General features: G+C 40.0%; 1 protein-coding gene across 1 annotated transcript; it reads right to left on the minus strand.

Annotated features, from left to right (window-relative positions):
• Window positions 1-273: 273 nt before the first annotated feature.
• polr1g (RNA polymerase I subunit G) lies at window positions 274-2,988 on the minus strand. Its single transcript, XM_018742765.2, has 4 exons — window positions 2,967-2,988; window positions 2,776-2,857; window positions 2,371-2,509; window positions 274-1,451 (listed from the first exon to the last, which is right to left on the minus strand). The coding sequence occupies exons 2-4, from the start codon at window positions 2,846-2,848 to the stop codon at window positions 845-847; spliced, it is 819 nt and encodes a 272-aa protein (XP_018598281.2). The 5' UTR covers window positions 2,849-2,857; window positions 2,967-2,988; the 3' UTR covers window positions 274-844.
• Between the last annotated feature and the right edge of the window lie 12,898 nt (window positions 2,989-15,886).

Consider the following 15,886-nt stretch of genomic DNA (forward strand, 5'->3'; position numbering starts at 1 on the left):
CGAAATATTCAGGTGCTTTTGAATCTTACGACTCGAAAACAGCAGTAGAACCCTCAGTCACTCTCAAGACAGCAGAACCTCGATTGTACTTCGTATTCTGGAGTCATTTGCAGACAAATGTGCTTTGCACCAGTTTTCGACTGGAGAATACCGAGTGGGATTGAGCGTGCTACGTTTCTATTGAATAATGAGCTGGTGTCAACCCACAGGATGGCAGCGCTTTGAGGCTGCACTTTATCTACGACACGGCATCCCACTCAAAAGCCGTTAGCTTAAAAATATCAATTGGGTCTGTTTGATGATTTAACGGTTTGTAATGTTCTCAGCAGCATGTAGAGCACAGGCTAGGAGATCGTACTGTTTATGAAAATGTCACGTAGAAGCTTTCGACTTCATATAAACAAAAAGGTGGGGGAAAAAATGACATTCCTGAAAACGGAGTTTAACACATGAAAATTCTGGATACAAAAGACTTAAAGGGGATGATGTAGATGAGCACTGATTTACTGATGTGGGTCCAAAGGCTCACTTTCCTTCACTGAATAAGCAGAGGGAACACTGAAATATTCTATGGCTTGTGAGAATGTGTGATCCTCAGTGTTGCGGTAAACACGCCTGGCTATTCTTCAGCAAGACCAGGAGGCTAGATAACACAGGCATTATTTTTCCAACAAAGGCCAGCTAAAAAGTTACACAACATCCCCACCTACTGTTGGCTACTGCACACGGTAACATTTCAATAACAAAGGAAACTGCTTTATTTTGAGCTGCATATTGAGTATTTTTACAAAAAGTGTACATTGCTGCAGGTTCAGTGAGATTTGTTCTTTATATTAATCATTGTTTACAGGTTCAAGTTTCTTTCTTCCTTTAAGCAAAAACCTGTTTGCAGTCCTTCCATGTTCTTTTTGCCCTTTTCCTTATCCTTTTTCCTCCGTTTCTTACTTGTCACCACTGCCTCTCCTTCCAGATTCTGAAGCACCTCAAGTGACTGACTACTGTCCTCTTCCCAAACCGGCTTTTCTTCCTCCTCCATTTTGATGGCTTTGTTTTTCTTCTTCTTCTTTTTGTCTTTTTTCTTTCTGCCCTCTGCCTCATGCAAGCCCATCTGCTTTCGGGAGGAAGGGATGGAAGCAGTGGCTGTTGCGCTGCCACTCCCAAAAGGGTGAAAACGTTGCTTCAGCCCTTCAGGGATGCATGGTGCTGGTGCTGCTGGGAGGGCTGTGAAGGTCTGCTTACCAAGGCTGTCCCCAAAACGCTCACAAATGTTGACAATTCGAGTAAACCTTGGCCCACAGACCATGCCATTCAGCGAGCTGCTGGCTGTGAGTAGCTGCATGTCCACAGCCCCTGCAGGGTTGCTGAGGACATTGTAGGTAGCTGTCTGCAGGTTTCCAGCCTTAGCCTGGAGGGTCTGGAGGCCCTTAAGAGGAATCTTCAGTCCAGAGAAGCTAAAAAAATACATTTCAGAGTTCAATAACTCCTAACTTATACTACAACTGAGACTTTTTATAGGTTACCAATAAAATTCTAGTACATAATTTTCTTATTCGTACATGTACGAGACACATTAAGAATGGATGTTCAAAAAAAGGCACAGTGATCACTTTATTCACCACTATTTACAATAATTGATATACTATTAACATATTTCAGGACCAAATACTGAAATAGATGTAAATAAACCAATGAATACCAATTAACAGGAACTGAAGTTTTAGCACAATAAAAACATGTATGGCACTATTAATATTTTACATTTATCTCATTTATCTTTCCTCCAAAGCAACTTACAATGTTAAGCTACTTGGGTATCTATCCAATTACACAGCTGACTAATTTTACCGGAGCAATTTAGGGGAAGTACTTTGCTCAAGGGTCCTACATCTGGACATGGGATTCCAACCTGTGACCTTTGGGTCAAAAAGGCAGCGGCTCTAACTGCTAAGCTACCAACTGCCCTGCAGGCCATATTTGAAGCATTTAAAGTAATATGGCTATAAAAGCAACCATTACTGAAATATTCCTTCAACAGCCTGCAAAGGACAAGGTCCATATAAGCACATTCCCTGTAAGGGGAAATAGCAGAGAGCAGATAGTGTCACAATGCAGTAGCCCCGACTAAGTAGCGAATTGGTACAATAGGACACCTTGCTGTATAAACAGGTATGGTGCAAAGCTGACTGTCCAGCACTGCCAATGGCCATGGACAAAGGTGGCAGCTAAATAAAAAAGTTGTTGTTGTTGTTGTTATTACTATTATTATTATTCATTGCTGATGATGATAATATTATTATTACTACTATTATTATTATAACAAAGACACGCAAGGAAAGGCCGCTGTGGAGCTCTGCGCACACATCACTGTACCTGTTTGGATCGAAGGAGGCCGGAGCCTTGATGAGGCACAACTCCACATCAGCACCACAGATGTTCTCCAGCAGGGCGCTGGAACAGGGCCTGTAGGCGCAGGAAATGAAATCTGCAGGACAGCGGTATCTCGTACCAGCTGAAAACAATACATACGTAACTCAGTTTGACATGTCAGAAAAAAGCTACATAAAAACACTGCAGATCTCATCGTTGTGTATGTCTAGTCTACGGAAAATATTAATTGATTCCACTGAGTGTAACAATTATTTTCTAATTACTTTTAATTTACGGGCCTTTCAAGCCATAATAAACAATAACTAATAATAATAATAATAACTAATAACAATAATAATAAATAATAATAATAATAATAATAATAATAATAATGCTGCCACTGCTGACCAGGTTTTCTCCTTCGGCTTTCAGAGTCCGAATCTTCACCGCTTGATGATACATCTCTCAGGCCCGCCGACATGACAAGAAACTAAGAAATAAATTTCTGTCTATTACACAAATATACGATTTACAAACACAACACAACACGCAAAGCAAACCTCGGCATGACACACATCTACACAGCACGTGCCGCCTACTTCTATCTCTTCCGCTTCCTCTCCTTCTTCTTCACGCCACCCGCCGTAAGGGAGGCTTGCTAAGCGGGTAGCGCGCACTGCCACCTACTGTCCAGGAGCGGAGGTGCGCCTCGCTAAGCCCATCTGTGACGGCGTGTGATCTTTTCCGGTTTCGAAACCGATACCGCTGATAGCCGCGTATCTCGTAATCTTTCGGTGTTCATCACATGTAAGGGTTGGTTGCTGATGGTGGTGTGAAATACACAAAACACCTTACACACTCTACTGCATTCATGGAAGCCAGAGTATAATTATATATATTTTATCTGTTTCATGCCTATTTTTTATTTTTCTAGTTGACTTCCGTACACACACACATTTTCTGAACCGCTTGTCCTATATGGGGTCACAGGGAACCATTGCCTAACCCGGCAACACAGGGCATAAGGCCGGAGGGGGAGGGGGACACCCAAGACGGGACGCCAGTCCGTCACAAGGCACCCCAAGCGGGACTCGAACCCCAGACCCACCGGAGAGCAGGACCCTGGGCCAACCCACTGCGCCACCGCACCCCCGTCTAGTTAACTTCCATTAAAACCTTAACTACATATGAGTATTTATCAACTATATCACCTGTTGAACTGATGGCTTTAGCTTCAAGGTAATTTTCAGTTTTTGGAGACTCTTTCAAATGTTATGCATTTGATATGCAAGCATCCTTGGCTCCATGCTGAACATACACCACAGTCAAATGTTGTACAGAGTGAAAGTGTGAGTAATAGCAACATTTTCTATGTAAATGTAGTTAGACACCCTGCACGAGATGTGCATGTGGCTAGGCCTCAACTCTGTCCATTATCGCAGCGCTCTGAGCTGTGCCTTTCGCTCGCCTCCCACACAGCGTTTCCTCATTTTCCAGCCAGTGATCTTGGCCACCACCATGTCCCGGGGTCACAGGCCATCTTTATTTCTCTGTGTATTCCTGGGAAAATAATCCGTGGCTTCATCAGCATCTGAGAAATGTATTTGAAAAGTACAAACATTCAGAATAAACTGCTTGCGATGCAAACAAAGCTGAATGTTGCTAAGGCAAAATTTGCTATGTTCATTAAGATACTGCCCACAAGGAATGTATTTGTCTGAGAAACAAAGTCTTTTATGCCTCTTGGTTTGTTTTCAGCAAAAATATGCCCTTAAACTCAAAAATGTGGTCATTTTATTTTACCGATGCAAATATGACAACATTTACTGCAGTTCTGTGTTGTCCATTGGATAGTGCAACAGTTTAAAGCAAGCAGGATGAAAATGAAAGAAGCACACTTGAGATTTTGTAACTGAAGTCATGATGACTAAAGTTCACCATCCTGGGAACTTATTTTGGACTCTTAAGACCTTAAGAAATTTTATTCCACACGCACACCTGATTTTTTTGTTACATTTATTCAATTAGCAAATACACACACACAATGATATGCAATGATTAGTGTTTTGCTAAATCCTTTGTCCAAGGCAACTTACAACTGCAATACATCACACTGAACTCCAATCATTCACCAGTCTATACACCAGAGCAATGTATCTCTCTCTCTCTCTCACACACACACACACACACACACACACACACACACACACACACACACACACACACACACACGATAATTTAGACTGATTGGTTCATCAGAATGTCTTTGAACTGTGAGAAGGAAGAAGGATGAAACCAGCATAAACATGGGGAAAACATTCAAACTCCACGGACACTGAGCAGGGCTCAAAACCCAAATCGAAATCCACAGCCCAGGCACTGTGAGACACAAGCAGTACCTGCTATAGTACTATGCTGCCTGTATTTTTTCAGGATTATGGGCATTCTTTCACCAACATAAAATCAGAATAAGCCTTCATCTAACACAGGTATCATAGTAGTTAAAAGTACTGTTTTTGGATCTGAAAGTCACAGTTTCAAATCCCATTGCTACAGTGCCCTTGAGCAAGGTATTTACCCTGAATGGCTTCAGTAAACAAAACTACTCTCTTATATAAATGAATAGTCATTACATGTAGTTTAAAAGTGTAAGGTGCTTGGAAAAAAGCATTAACTAAATAAATAAATGTAGCCATGCAATAAATTCAATAATCTGCTCACTCTCATGAACCACTTGTCCAAGTCTGGGTTACGGAGCACAACTTGGGAGCATAGACGAGGAGCAAGGAGTCATAGGAGCAAGACTAACCAGGCTACATTCTGTATCGGGTGCTGGTTATGAGCTTAGTTGGTCCAAAAACAGTATAATCAGATAGTTCCACTTGTGCCAAAATATACCAAACTGATCATTTATAATAAATGATGGTACAGTATACACTGAAATTAAAAATGTATCCCTGCATCATTTAAAAGGTGTTTTTTTGGCACTCAGTTTATTTTTGATTAGCCTCTTTTTTGGTAAATTTCTGTGGGAACATCTGAGAGCTATGATATACAACTGTTATGTAACAACTTGGATCATTATTCCTCAAGATACTTTCTTTGAACATGCCTCAACGTCTTAAAAAATATGTCATGATTTCAGTAAAAGTTGCACAAAGTCATACAAGCGAAAAAATGTAAGCAGAACAAGTAAAGTCATAAAAAAGACAGAATTAGAAATTATGAAAATTTTGTTTGTGACTTATTAAAATGCTTTGATTTAAAAATATCTTTCTGCAGCACAATAATTGAATTGTTTAATTTCTTGAAAAAATGTTCATCTTGAGCATACATAATGTTAGAAACTGCATCTACTGTTTGTTGATAGAGGGTAACGTTTTCAGGAAAACAAAAAGGAAATGTAGAAGTGTTTCTTCTTAGTTGTTTGTTTTTCATTAGTTGGGACATATGTTTACTTGTGTCCTATCTTTTCAGTGTTCAGTCCTTCATTTTGTATATGCAATAAATTCCACAATCAAAGTACACATTTTAGGGCTCTTGAAAAGTAATTAAGCTGATGTCTTGTGCCTGACAAAAAGTCCACTTGTGTGAGAACCCCTAGAGTTACACTTTCTTGAGCTGTCCAAGACTCTCCTACAGAAATGTGCAGATATGCTTAAACTTTTAAATTTTCCACCACTTTTCAGAGCTGTAGACACATCAGACTAAGTTTTTCAGAGGGGACTGAATCCAAGCTGTGCTGATTTTTTCACAATCCTGCCAAGAACAATACCACCTATTCCTTCACATTCAGTTTGATTTCATCAAAATAATTCATGTGCTTACGCAAACAAAAATTTACAACATCACATTGTAAATTCAAACACCAGGCTAGTACACAGTTCTATATCCTTGTGGAAAATGCATGTTAAAAGGTTCAGTAAATATTCGGCAGTAAAAATGCAGAGAAACATACATTCACAAGCCATTACTTCCCAGGTTCCCATGTAGTTTAGCATGATGGATAGATCTTAGATCTGGAATACAAACACAACGTTCCATAAATGTCCCAGATAATATGATTAAATGATACAGAAACAATTGGTTGTTTTTCTTCCCTCAAGCATGACAAAAATTCAGCCATAAATTATATTAATTTGTTTGCATGTCTTCAAACAACTTATCATTTTATAAATATTCTCTATAATATTTGTCTATGCCAGTGTTGTTTCAGAATTATGCACAATCTGGTAAAATTATATCCTTATCTTTTGAAGGTAGTTATGATGAAACTTAAATACTATTTGGTTTAATAATAATTTGTCATTGAGCTACTGATTTAAGGAAAGCATAGCTGTCTGCAGCCTTGTTTTCTAGAATGTCAACAGTTAGCAAGGTTTCACAGGCAGAAGATGTTTATGTACATCACGGCTGCAGTATGTGTGATCAAAAGACAAATCTGAATTTCTTCATTAAAAAACAGCTCACAAAATGTGTAAGAATTGAAATTCCTTTGTAGTTAGCTAAAAAATTTTGGCTAATGAACAAATTAATTCACTAATTAGTACTCAGTTTTCACCATGGAAGAATAAGTGAACATGACCGCTGTTTATATAACACAAAACAGTGTGTGATAAGTTTTCAGCCTGCAATGGCACAGTACTCTATTACGGACATTCCACTGGTGTGGGTAATGTTTCATGAGAAATCGTTACATTCTTCTATAGTTCACAGAAATGTGGTTTTAACAACAACAAAAGTAGACACTTTGTATAGGGCTTAGCTGTAGATGCAAGCTATTTATCAATGTTTACAACAAGGAAAATGGAAACAGAAAAATTCAGGTTTATAGCACACAGCAATGACAAGTGGCAAAGCACCGGGGGTGGTTGAGATTCTCCTGGAACTGCTTAAGGCCCTGGATGTTTTTGGGGCTGTCATGGCTGACACGCCTCTGCAACGTTACATGGACCTCGGGGACAGTGCCTTTGGATTGGCAAACTGGGGTGGTGGTTCCTATCTTTAAGAAAGGGGACCGGAAAGTGCGTGCCAACTATCGGGGTATCACACTTCTCAGCCTCCCTGGGAAAGTCTATGCCAGGGTGCTGGAAAGGAGTCTCCGGCAGATAGCTGAACGTCGGACTGAGGAGGAACAATGTGGATTCCGTCCTAGCCGTGGAACAATGGACCAGCTTTTTACCCTCTCACGGATAATTGAAGGGGCATGGGAGTTTGCTAATCCAGTCTACATGTGTTCTATGGACTCGGGGAAGGCCTACGACCGTGTTCCTCAAGAAATTCTGTGGGAGGTGCTTCGGGAGTATGTGGTTCTGGGGCCACTGCTGTGGGCCATTTGGTCTTTGTACACATGGAGCGAGAGCTGTGTCTGCATACTTAGCCTTAAGTCAAGCCCGTTCAGTGTCGGTGTTCCCTTTGGCACCATCACATGGATGCCTCCAGCATGCACTGGAACAGTTTGCACCCAAATGTAAAGTGATGTACTGTAGTGGTGAAAGAGGAGCTGAGCCATAAGGTAAAGCTCTCTATTCACTGCTCAGTCTACATCCCTATCCTCACCTATGGTCATGAACTCTGGGAATAAAATCATGGATACAAGGGGCTGAAATGAGTTTTCTCTGCAGGGTGGTTGGACTCACTCTCCATGATAGGGTGAGGAGTTTGGCCATCCGGGAGGAACTCAGAGTAGAGCAGCTAATCCTCTACATTGAGAGGAGCCAGTTGAGGTGGTTCGGGCATCTGATAAGGATGCCCCCCGGGAGCCTCCCTTTGGAGGTATACCAGGCACAGCCAACTGAGACAAGAGCCTGAGGTCAGCCCAGAACCCGCTGGAGAAATGATATCTCCCAGTTGGTCTGGAAGCAGCTGGGGATCCCCAGGGTTGAGCTGGAGGAAGTTGTGAGGGACAGGTATGTCTGTCTGGGCCTCTCTGCTTTCCTTATTGCCACCACAACGCTTGTAGGACAAGTGGGCAGGAAAATGGATGGATGGAGCACGCAACAGCAAGTTTGCTCACTCTGCTTTTAGAAGTGGTAAAACTAACAGTTTGATTTTCCCAATGAGCAAAAATGGGAAAAAAAGTGCTGAATGAGCTGGGTCAGTTTCACCAACTCATGTTGGTAAAATGGAATTTTCATCAATCTTTACATTTACGGAAAATCAATACTATATTTTTAAGAATTTTTTTTACAGTAAGTAATATAGTAATAAGATCATTTTTATTTTTACATTTTACTTACAAGGTGAATTTGTATTTTTTTGTGTTATATTTGCAATAGGTAGAAGGTAATGCTACTATGGAAGACAAACTGTAGCTGTTCAAGAAACCTTACCAAAAGACCTTAGTCTGCTGATGATGTTGCTTGGGTCACAAACTACACTGTAGGAGGTTGGAGTTTGATTCTCACCATGGGCTGCCCCCCGTTGAGCTGCTATATTGGTGTTGGTAGTGGGATATAAATTCATAATTGGCAATCACACAGGTGCCAAGTAAGACCATCAGGGAATTCTGCACTGCTCACACTTTGACTTGACACTTCATGAAAATTCAGAATACAAGCGCACAGGCAGGAATTAAGATCAGCAGAATCACTACAAAACTACACTAGTAAGGACAATCTTCTTGGCTGGCGGCATTTAATGTTGACATATGCTTGTAGTGTTAGTAATATTCACCCATAGCTTTTTTGACTCAATAAGCAATGCGAGAAGCAAATGATAGATATGAGAATGTAATGAAAGAGCAATCCCTGAAATCACTACATTACGTATTGAGCAAAAAGCTAGTTGAGCAGCTTCTGTTTTTTGTTCTCAGCGATTTGATAAATTTAACTACCATCAAAAAGTTCCGTACTGAAAATGTTACTGTGTTAATCCAGTAAAATGGACATTTATTTATGTTTTGTAAAATAATTCCCTCCCTGCCAACAGTTTCATCTCATTTCATAATTATAGGTCTTCTTTGTGAAGCGCTCTTGGCAAACAGAGTCACGTTGTGACCCATCATTTTGGCAAATTGGTGCTGAAACCGCTGACGTGAATTGAAATGGAAAGTGCAGCAATCCTTACCTGCTAGGTCTGACACACACCAGAAATCTGCTGCCTTTACCACACCCAAAACAAATTAAATCACAGATAATGCCTGGCATGTGAAAGTAGCATGTTTAACACACCCAGTGTTTTGGCTTCTCCTGCTGCTAACACACAATTCAGTGTCACTGAAGCGCAATCCTGACATGTTTATTGTTCTAATTGTTATGTTGTTCCTAATAAATGTTACATGCAAGTGTATCTATGAAGAGAAAGATGAACAGTAATCGAAGCGGCTGCAGAACAGTTACTTTTTAAAGAAAGTTTTCATTTTGTTGTTGTTGTTTTTTTCAATTGAAATGTATAAGTTCATGTTTGTGTCGTGTTATTTCTTTAAGGGCGGGGGCACAGCGGGTTTGGCCGGGGCCCGCTCTCTGCTGGGTCTGGGGTTCGAGTCCTGCTTGGGGTGCCTTGTGATGGGCTGGCGTCCCGTCCTGGGTGTGTCCCCTCCCACTCCAGTCTCGTGCCTTGTGCTGCCGGCCTAGGCTTCGGCTCACCATGACCCCAGCTCGGGACAAGCGGCTTCAGCCAGTGTGTGTGTGTGTGTGTGTGTGTGTGTGTGTGTGCGTGTTTAAAGATTATTTAATGTCACTGCACGGCACACCTCCGCCTGACAGATTAACCGATTTACATGTGATAAGAAAGCAATTTATCTTCTTACTGGTTCCAGTAAGGGAGGGATAAGGAAAATTCCAGTACTTATTTCCAAACAAGCAAGGAAGGCTTTTGTTTATGTGTTCACGTTCCTTCTCTGACCACTCCTAGGGACAATACAAGGAGGACAAAAGTGGGTCAAAGTTTTACTATTTCTGCAAACACTGCAATCTGTTTTCACTGCATGTTCAGGTCATCTCACAAGTAGCCTGGCTAGAACATCTGTGAGAAGAAGGGAGGTCGAGACACAACTGAAAATACAGACAGTTTACTGCACTCGAGGGTTCAATATTTGATTAAAGATGATTAAATCCACTCATGTCCTTTGAACGACCAAAAAGTAATTAGGAAATTAGTCCAAAATGATTTAAATTAAGGTATTTGGACAAATAGACTTTTATTTTTAATATTTTGTTACCATTAATAAATTCTCTTCTAGCACATATATTGCGAGTTGAAAATCTGAGTTAATGTATTTATTTTTGAAAGGACCCCTTTTTCACCTTTTACTTTTTTTACAGACAATTTCGTTCCACTGGTTCACCTGAAACATGTCTTTACTTGTTGGGAGGAAACTGGAGGACCTAGAGAAACCCACACAAACATGAGGGGAACAGGAAAATTCCACACAGACAGAGCCAGATTTGAAACCATGCCCAAACCCACAGCTCGGAGCTGTGAGGTATCAGCACTGGCCACTATGCCACTGTGTTTTTCTTTTGGTTAATTCTTAGCTCCTTATAGCTACCGGTAGAGACACACACACACACACACACACACACACACACACACACACATTTTCTGAACCGCTTGTCCCATACGGGGTTGCGGGGCCAGTAGAGACATAGTCGTCGCAATCAGTCGGACTCCATGGCACTTGACCTCTTTTATATATGAGCACACATTTTATATATATATAATATATATATATATATATATATATATATATATATACACATACATATAGTATGTTTATATATAAATATATAATCACAGAGGGTGCGATGGTGCAGTGGGTTGGACCAGGTCTTACTCTCCAGTGGGTCTGGGGTTCAAGTCCTGCTTGGGGTGCCTTGCGGTGGACTGGTGTCCCGTCCTGGGTGTGTCCCCTCCCCCTCTGGCCTTACGCCCTGTGTTACCGGGTAGGCTCCGGTTCCCCGTGACCCCGTATGGGACAAGCGGTTCCGAAAATGTGTGTGTGTGTGTGTGTGTGTGTGTGTGTATATAATCACACACACACATTCATATATATATTAAACATATGTATATACATAGTGGGTGGCACAGGGAGTAGTGCTGCTGTCTCAAACTTCCTGGGTGATGCAAGAAGACGTGGGTTTGATCCCCAGTCAGTCTGTGTGGAGTTTGCATGTTCTCCCTGTGTCTGTTTGGGTTTCCTCTGGGTGCTCTTGTTTCCTCCCACAGTCCAAAGACATGCTGCTCAGGTTCCCCCATAATGTGTGAGGGACAGAGAGAGTGTGTTTTACTGATGCATGGATGAGTAACCCCTTGTAAGTAGTGTATCTAGCAGTGTAAGTTACCTTGGTGAATAAGGTGTGTGGGCTGATAACACTACATAGAGCTCATTGGAAGTTGCTTTGGAGAAAAGTGTCTGCTAAATAATTGTACATGTACACATATGTAGGGCTCGACTCAACAGCACTTCTGTTCATCCATAGCTGCTGGTGTCACTATTTTAATTGTAAATGTTAATGCATATTGTTGAAATTGTTACTGAAGTAGCTGGCAGTGTAATCCAAGGAGTTTCATTTCATTTGCATCTTCCAGGTCACTCACAATGCTGACAAGACTGTTGCTTGAATTCACAGGTTGAAAAGCAAAAGTGCAAATCAAGTGTCTTTTGTAATGAAAATAATAGCATGCAGTCTTCATGAATGACATACTAAAAATGAACCCCTTGGAGAAACAGGCTTCCAGAGTAACACCTTGCATTGCACACTGGCCAGACATGACAACATCAGTGTTACTGTAACTTCGTACAGCACCACTGTGTTATGCTGGTCCTCTGCCTATGGTTAAGTCTGAGTGCAGCCACAGTTAAGCAGTATGATGTGCAATACCACGCCAGTGAGGCATTACTGTACTGCAATATGGTGATAAATGCTTTGTTTACATCCTGGTGTGAACACAATGTTATCAAGTGGTGATAAATGACATTTGTTAGAAATGACAACCCGACAGAGCCACAGCAAATAATCATATAATCTTTATTACAAAAACTCTTTCCCCTTTTTTGGTCCAGGATATTTATAGCTGTGAATTACAAAACTGGGGAATAAGTTGCTTTGTGTCGCCAAAACCATTTGCAACACGTCATGAGCTCAGCCAAATGTTTCTGCAAAAACCCCACTTACTAGTGAGCCACCATTAGTAGCGCTACGAGCATCCTTCATACAGAGGAAGGGATAATGCCAGGTTTATACGTTATCAAAAGAGTTTCATATTCATATTGCAATCACTATCGTTCAGTTTAGTGCTGTTAAAATTAAAAAATAACTGAAACCTCTTCTGTCTTGAGTTCTGCAAATCAAGTTATTTTTTTTTAAACTTTAAATTGAACTTTGATTCTATTCTTTTCTGGGAACGCCATATCTGTGTACCTGTTCTGTGTTTAATGTTATTTGCTTGATAAGGTCTGGAAAAGGTTATGGTGAAGGACTGGAAGAATGAGAAAATTTTCAGACATGAACAGCTACTGTCCTTAATTTCAGACATTGCGGCCAGCGGTAACGTAGGCCCCACCACTTTTCATTGTGCTGCTGGGGAATGTTCATTCAAGGGAAATGAGCACTAGGTGTGGCCATTTAGCCCTGAGGCAAACCCTTTTTAAAGAGGAAAGTGGGCAATTGTAGGAGGAAGGGTGACCTAGACTTGACTTTGTCTACGTAGTTTATAAATAATGAATTATTTAGTATTTTATTCTCCAACTCTGAAAAAAGTTTTCATGTTTCCTTTCTTTGCTTATTGTTCTGCTTGAGTCAATCAGTATTTTTCTTTACAATTATTAGCAATTTCTTTTTTGTTGATTCATGGGTTTGAAAACATAGTAAGAAAAGTAAAAGTCAACCTATTAGCCCTCAAAATTAAGTCTTTTCCAGACCAGACACTTCCTGGTGTATAATACATGCGCAAAGTCAGTTGTGACATATTTCATGTTAATGAGCATTTTTCAAGTTTTGCATGTATACATCGTACGTAAAACATTGCAGAAATGTACATTTAAAGTCTGATGTTAAGATGAACTGTTTTTACACAAGTCTATAGCTTGTTCTGCCAGATTTGTCTCTTGTTTTGCTCCATCCGTTTTCCACACGGTCAAGATAAAGTTCCCAACAGGCTTCATGCTGACAAGAAGCTGTGCCATAATATTTTCCTATCACTGAATTATTTTTTCAAGCAATTTCAGTCCAAATGAAATCAAGATCCCTTCCCTTTTGAAATTTCACATCTTTGCGTAGGACGTGTAATAATGACCAAGACACAAAAATCAGGTATAAATCTTAACTATCACCTAGAGATGCTGCAAGGATCATGACAAGGATATACGTGTGCAGAATTTTGCTGCAATCACTGCTAGTTGAATTCTCTTATAGAAGTTGTGCTTGGCCCTCAAGATTACAGTTTGTTGCCCTTAGATTCCCTCCCATAGAAGGGTTAGGTATGTAATGTAAATACACGATAAGGGTTTCCATTTTCAGTTTTCCACTGAATTGTTATTGAAAAGTTATTGCCAACCCATGCTGATTGCAGTCAGTAGTATCAGCTGACCTTTGGCTTATGTGTCTTGTTGTATGTAAGGTTTACACTGGGAGAAAGAATCTCATGACCAACTAAATACTACATGGTCCTATTTGTAAATAATGTGTTTTTTAATTTAAATTTCAAATATCATTTAGATCGACCATTGCTTGCATTACTTGATCATACATACTGTAGGTGATATGCAGTAGATGCATATAGCGGGCCAGCAAGTAGCACAGCTGCCATTGCATTCAAAAGAACCAGGTTCAAATCCCCCCACTTTCTGTTGAACCCTTGAGCAACTTACTTACCACAGACTTTCTCCAGTAACAATTACAAATCTGTATAAATGGAAATAAACACTGAGTTGCTTTGGAGAAAAGTGTCACCTGAATAAATAAATGCATTTGATTCTGCTTTGTTTAAAAGAATAATTTAACACAGTGGTAACGCTTGTAAAAGTTTGCCATGTAAACATTTTTAGCCCAAACTGAATTTTCAAGTGATGTAAAACATATTCAGATGTTTTCCACATGCCTTCAGCAACACATTGATGAAGGTTTATATCCTTGTATCTTCAGTGCTAAACAACAGTTATTTTATGGACTGAGCCACATTGCTCTGTTTAGCTAACTAAGCACTTAAGACATGATAAGGTGGTATTATAATTACTTGTTTTGCACTTGCTGGGATTTCACCGTTAACCTTTCTCAGATGGAAGTGTCAAAATACACCAAATATCCTTTTTATTTTCATTGCACTGAGTTTGTATTTCCATTTATAATTCACCATCACCTTTTCTTTTTTTTTTTACATTCAGCAGGTAAGTTTTGATTTATATTTACAATAATACATAACCTTGTAACATTTTCCAAATATCCTACATAAGCTCTTAATAACACCTTTACAGGATAAGAATCAGGCCTTTATAAATGCTTCTCTCAGCAACCACTGATTGCTAGGTAACAAAACTCTAAGAGCTTTGAATAAATGACCTTCATTTGCAATGCATCATCCCTTCATGAACAGTACATCAGTATAAATTATATACAGCTTTATGAAGGCAACACTGTTTGAAGGGTCCTTCCATGAAAAAATTACAAGTCACTCAAAGGATTTCTCAAAAAAATGTTAAAATTTCACATATTTGGTTAACTAGTAAACCACTGAGGACTTTATTTGAATTAACAACTTAAACAATATTTAAATGCACAGTCAGATTTTTTTAGCATGCTGCAAAAAGACCACCCTGCATATTGCATAAAAACTCTTGTCATTTCAAATTTCTTAAACAACACATAAATTCTGCCTTCTTTAACTGAATCTACATTATTATTTTTCTTTCACGAGTAACAAGACTCTTCAAGACACAGGCTATGGAATCCACGTACAGACACACACTAGATCCAAATAAGGCATTTATAAGAATTTTTATGCACCTTTCAGGGCCAGTGTGACAGACGGTCTACAAATATGTGCTTTCCCTCATAAAATATCTCTTATTAAGATGTGTCATAAGACAATTATCCTTCATAGAGTTTTTACTTCTCACAAATTTAATTTAAAGGCTCTACCAAGTAGATGTCTCAGTCATTAATTTATTCCTGGTGACACACTACACAACAAGTCAGACTCATAAATCTGTACCAAACAATTCCTTCATTTTGATGCTTCTTGGCAAGTAAAGACTAAATATAGGTGCAAAGGGGCAAAATACATATATATATACACACACACACATTTTCAGAACCGCTTGTCCCATATGGGGTCACGGGGAACCGGAGCCTAACCCGGCAACTCAGGGCGTAAGGCTGGAAGGGGAGGGGACACACCCAGGACAGGACGCCAGTCCGTCGCAAGGCACCCCAAGCGGGACTCGAACCCCAGACCCACCAAAGAGCAGGACTGTGGTCCAACCCACTGCGCCACCCACATATATATATAATAAATAAAAAAAAAAAAAAAAAAAAAAAAAAGAGAGACACATTTGTAATGCAACCCTCATTTTCCCCTT

The sequence above is a fragment of the Scleropages formosus genome, chromosome 10, assembly GCF_900964775.1.
Source record: "Scleropages formosus chromosome 10, fSclFor1.1, whole genome shotgun sequence".
Lineage (NCBI taxonomy): Eukaryota > Metazoa > Chordata > Actinopteri > Osteoglossiformes > Osteoglossidae > Scleropages > Scleropages formosus.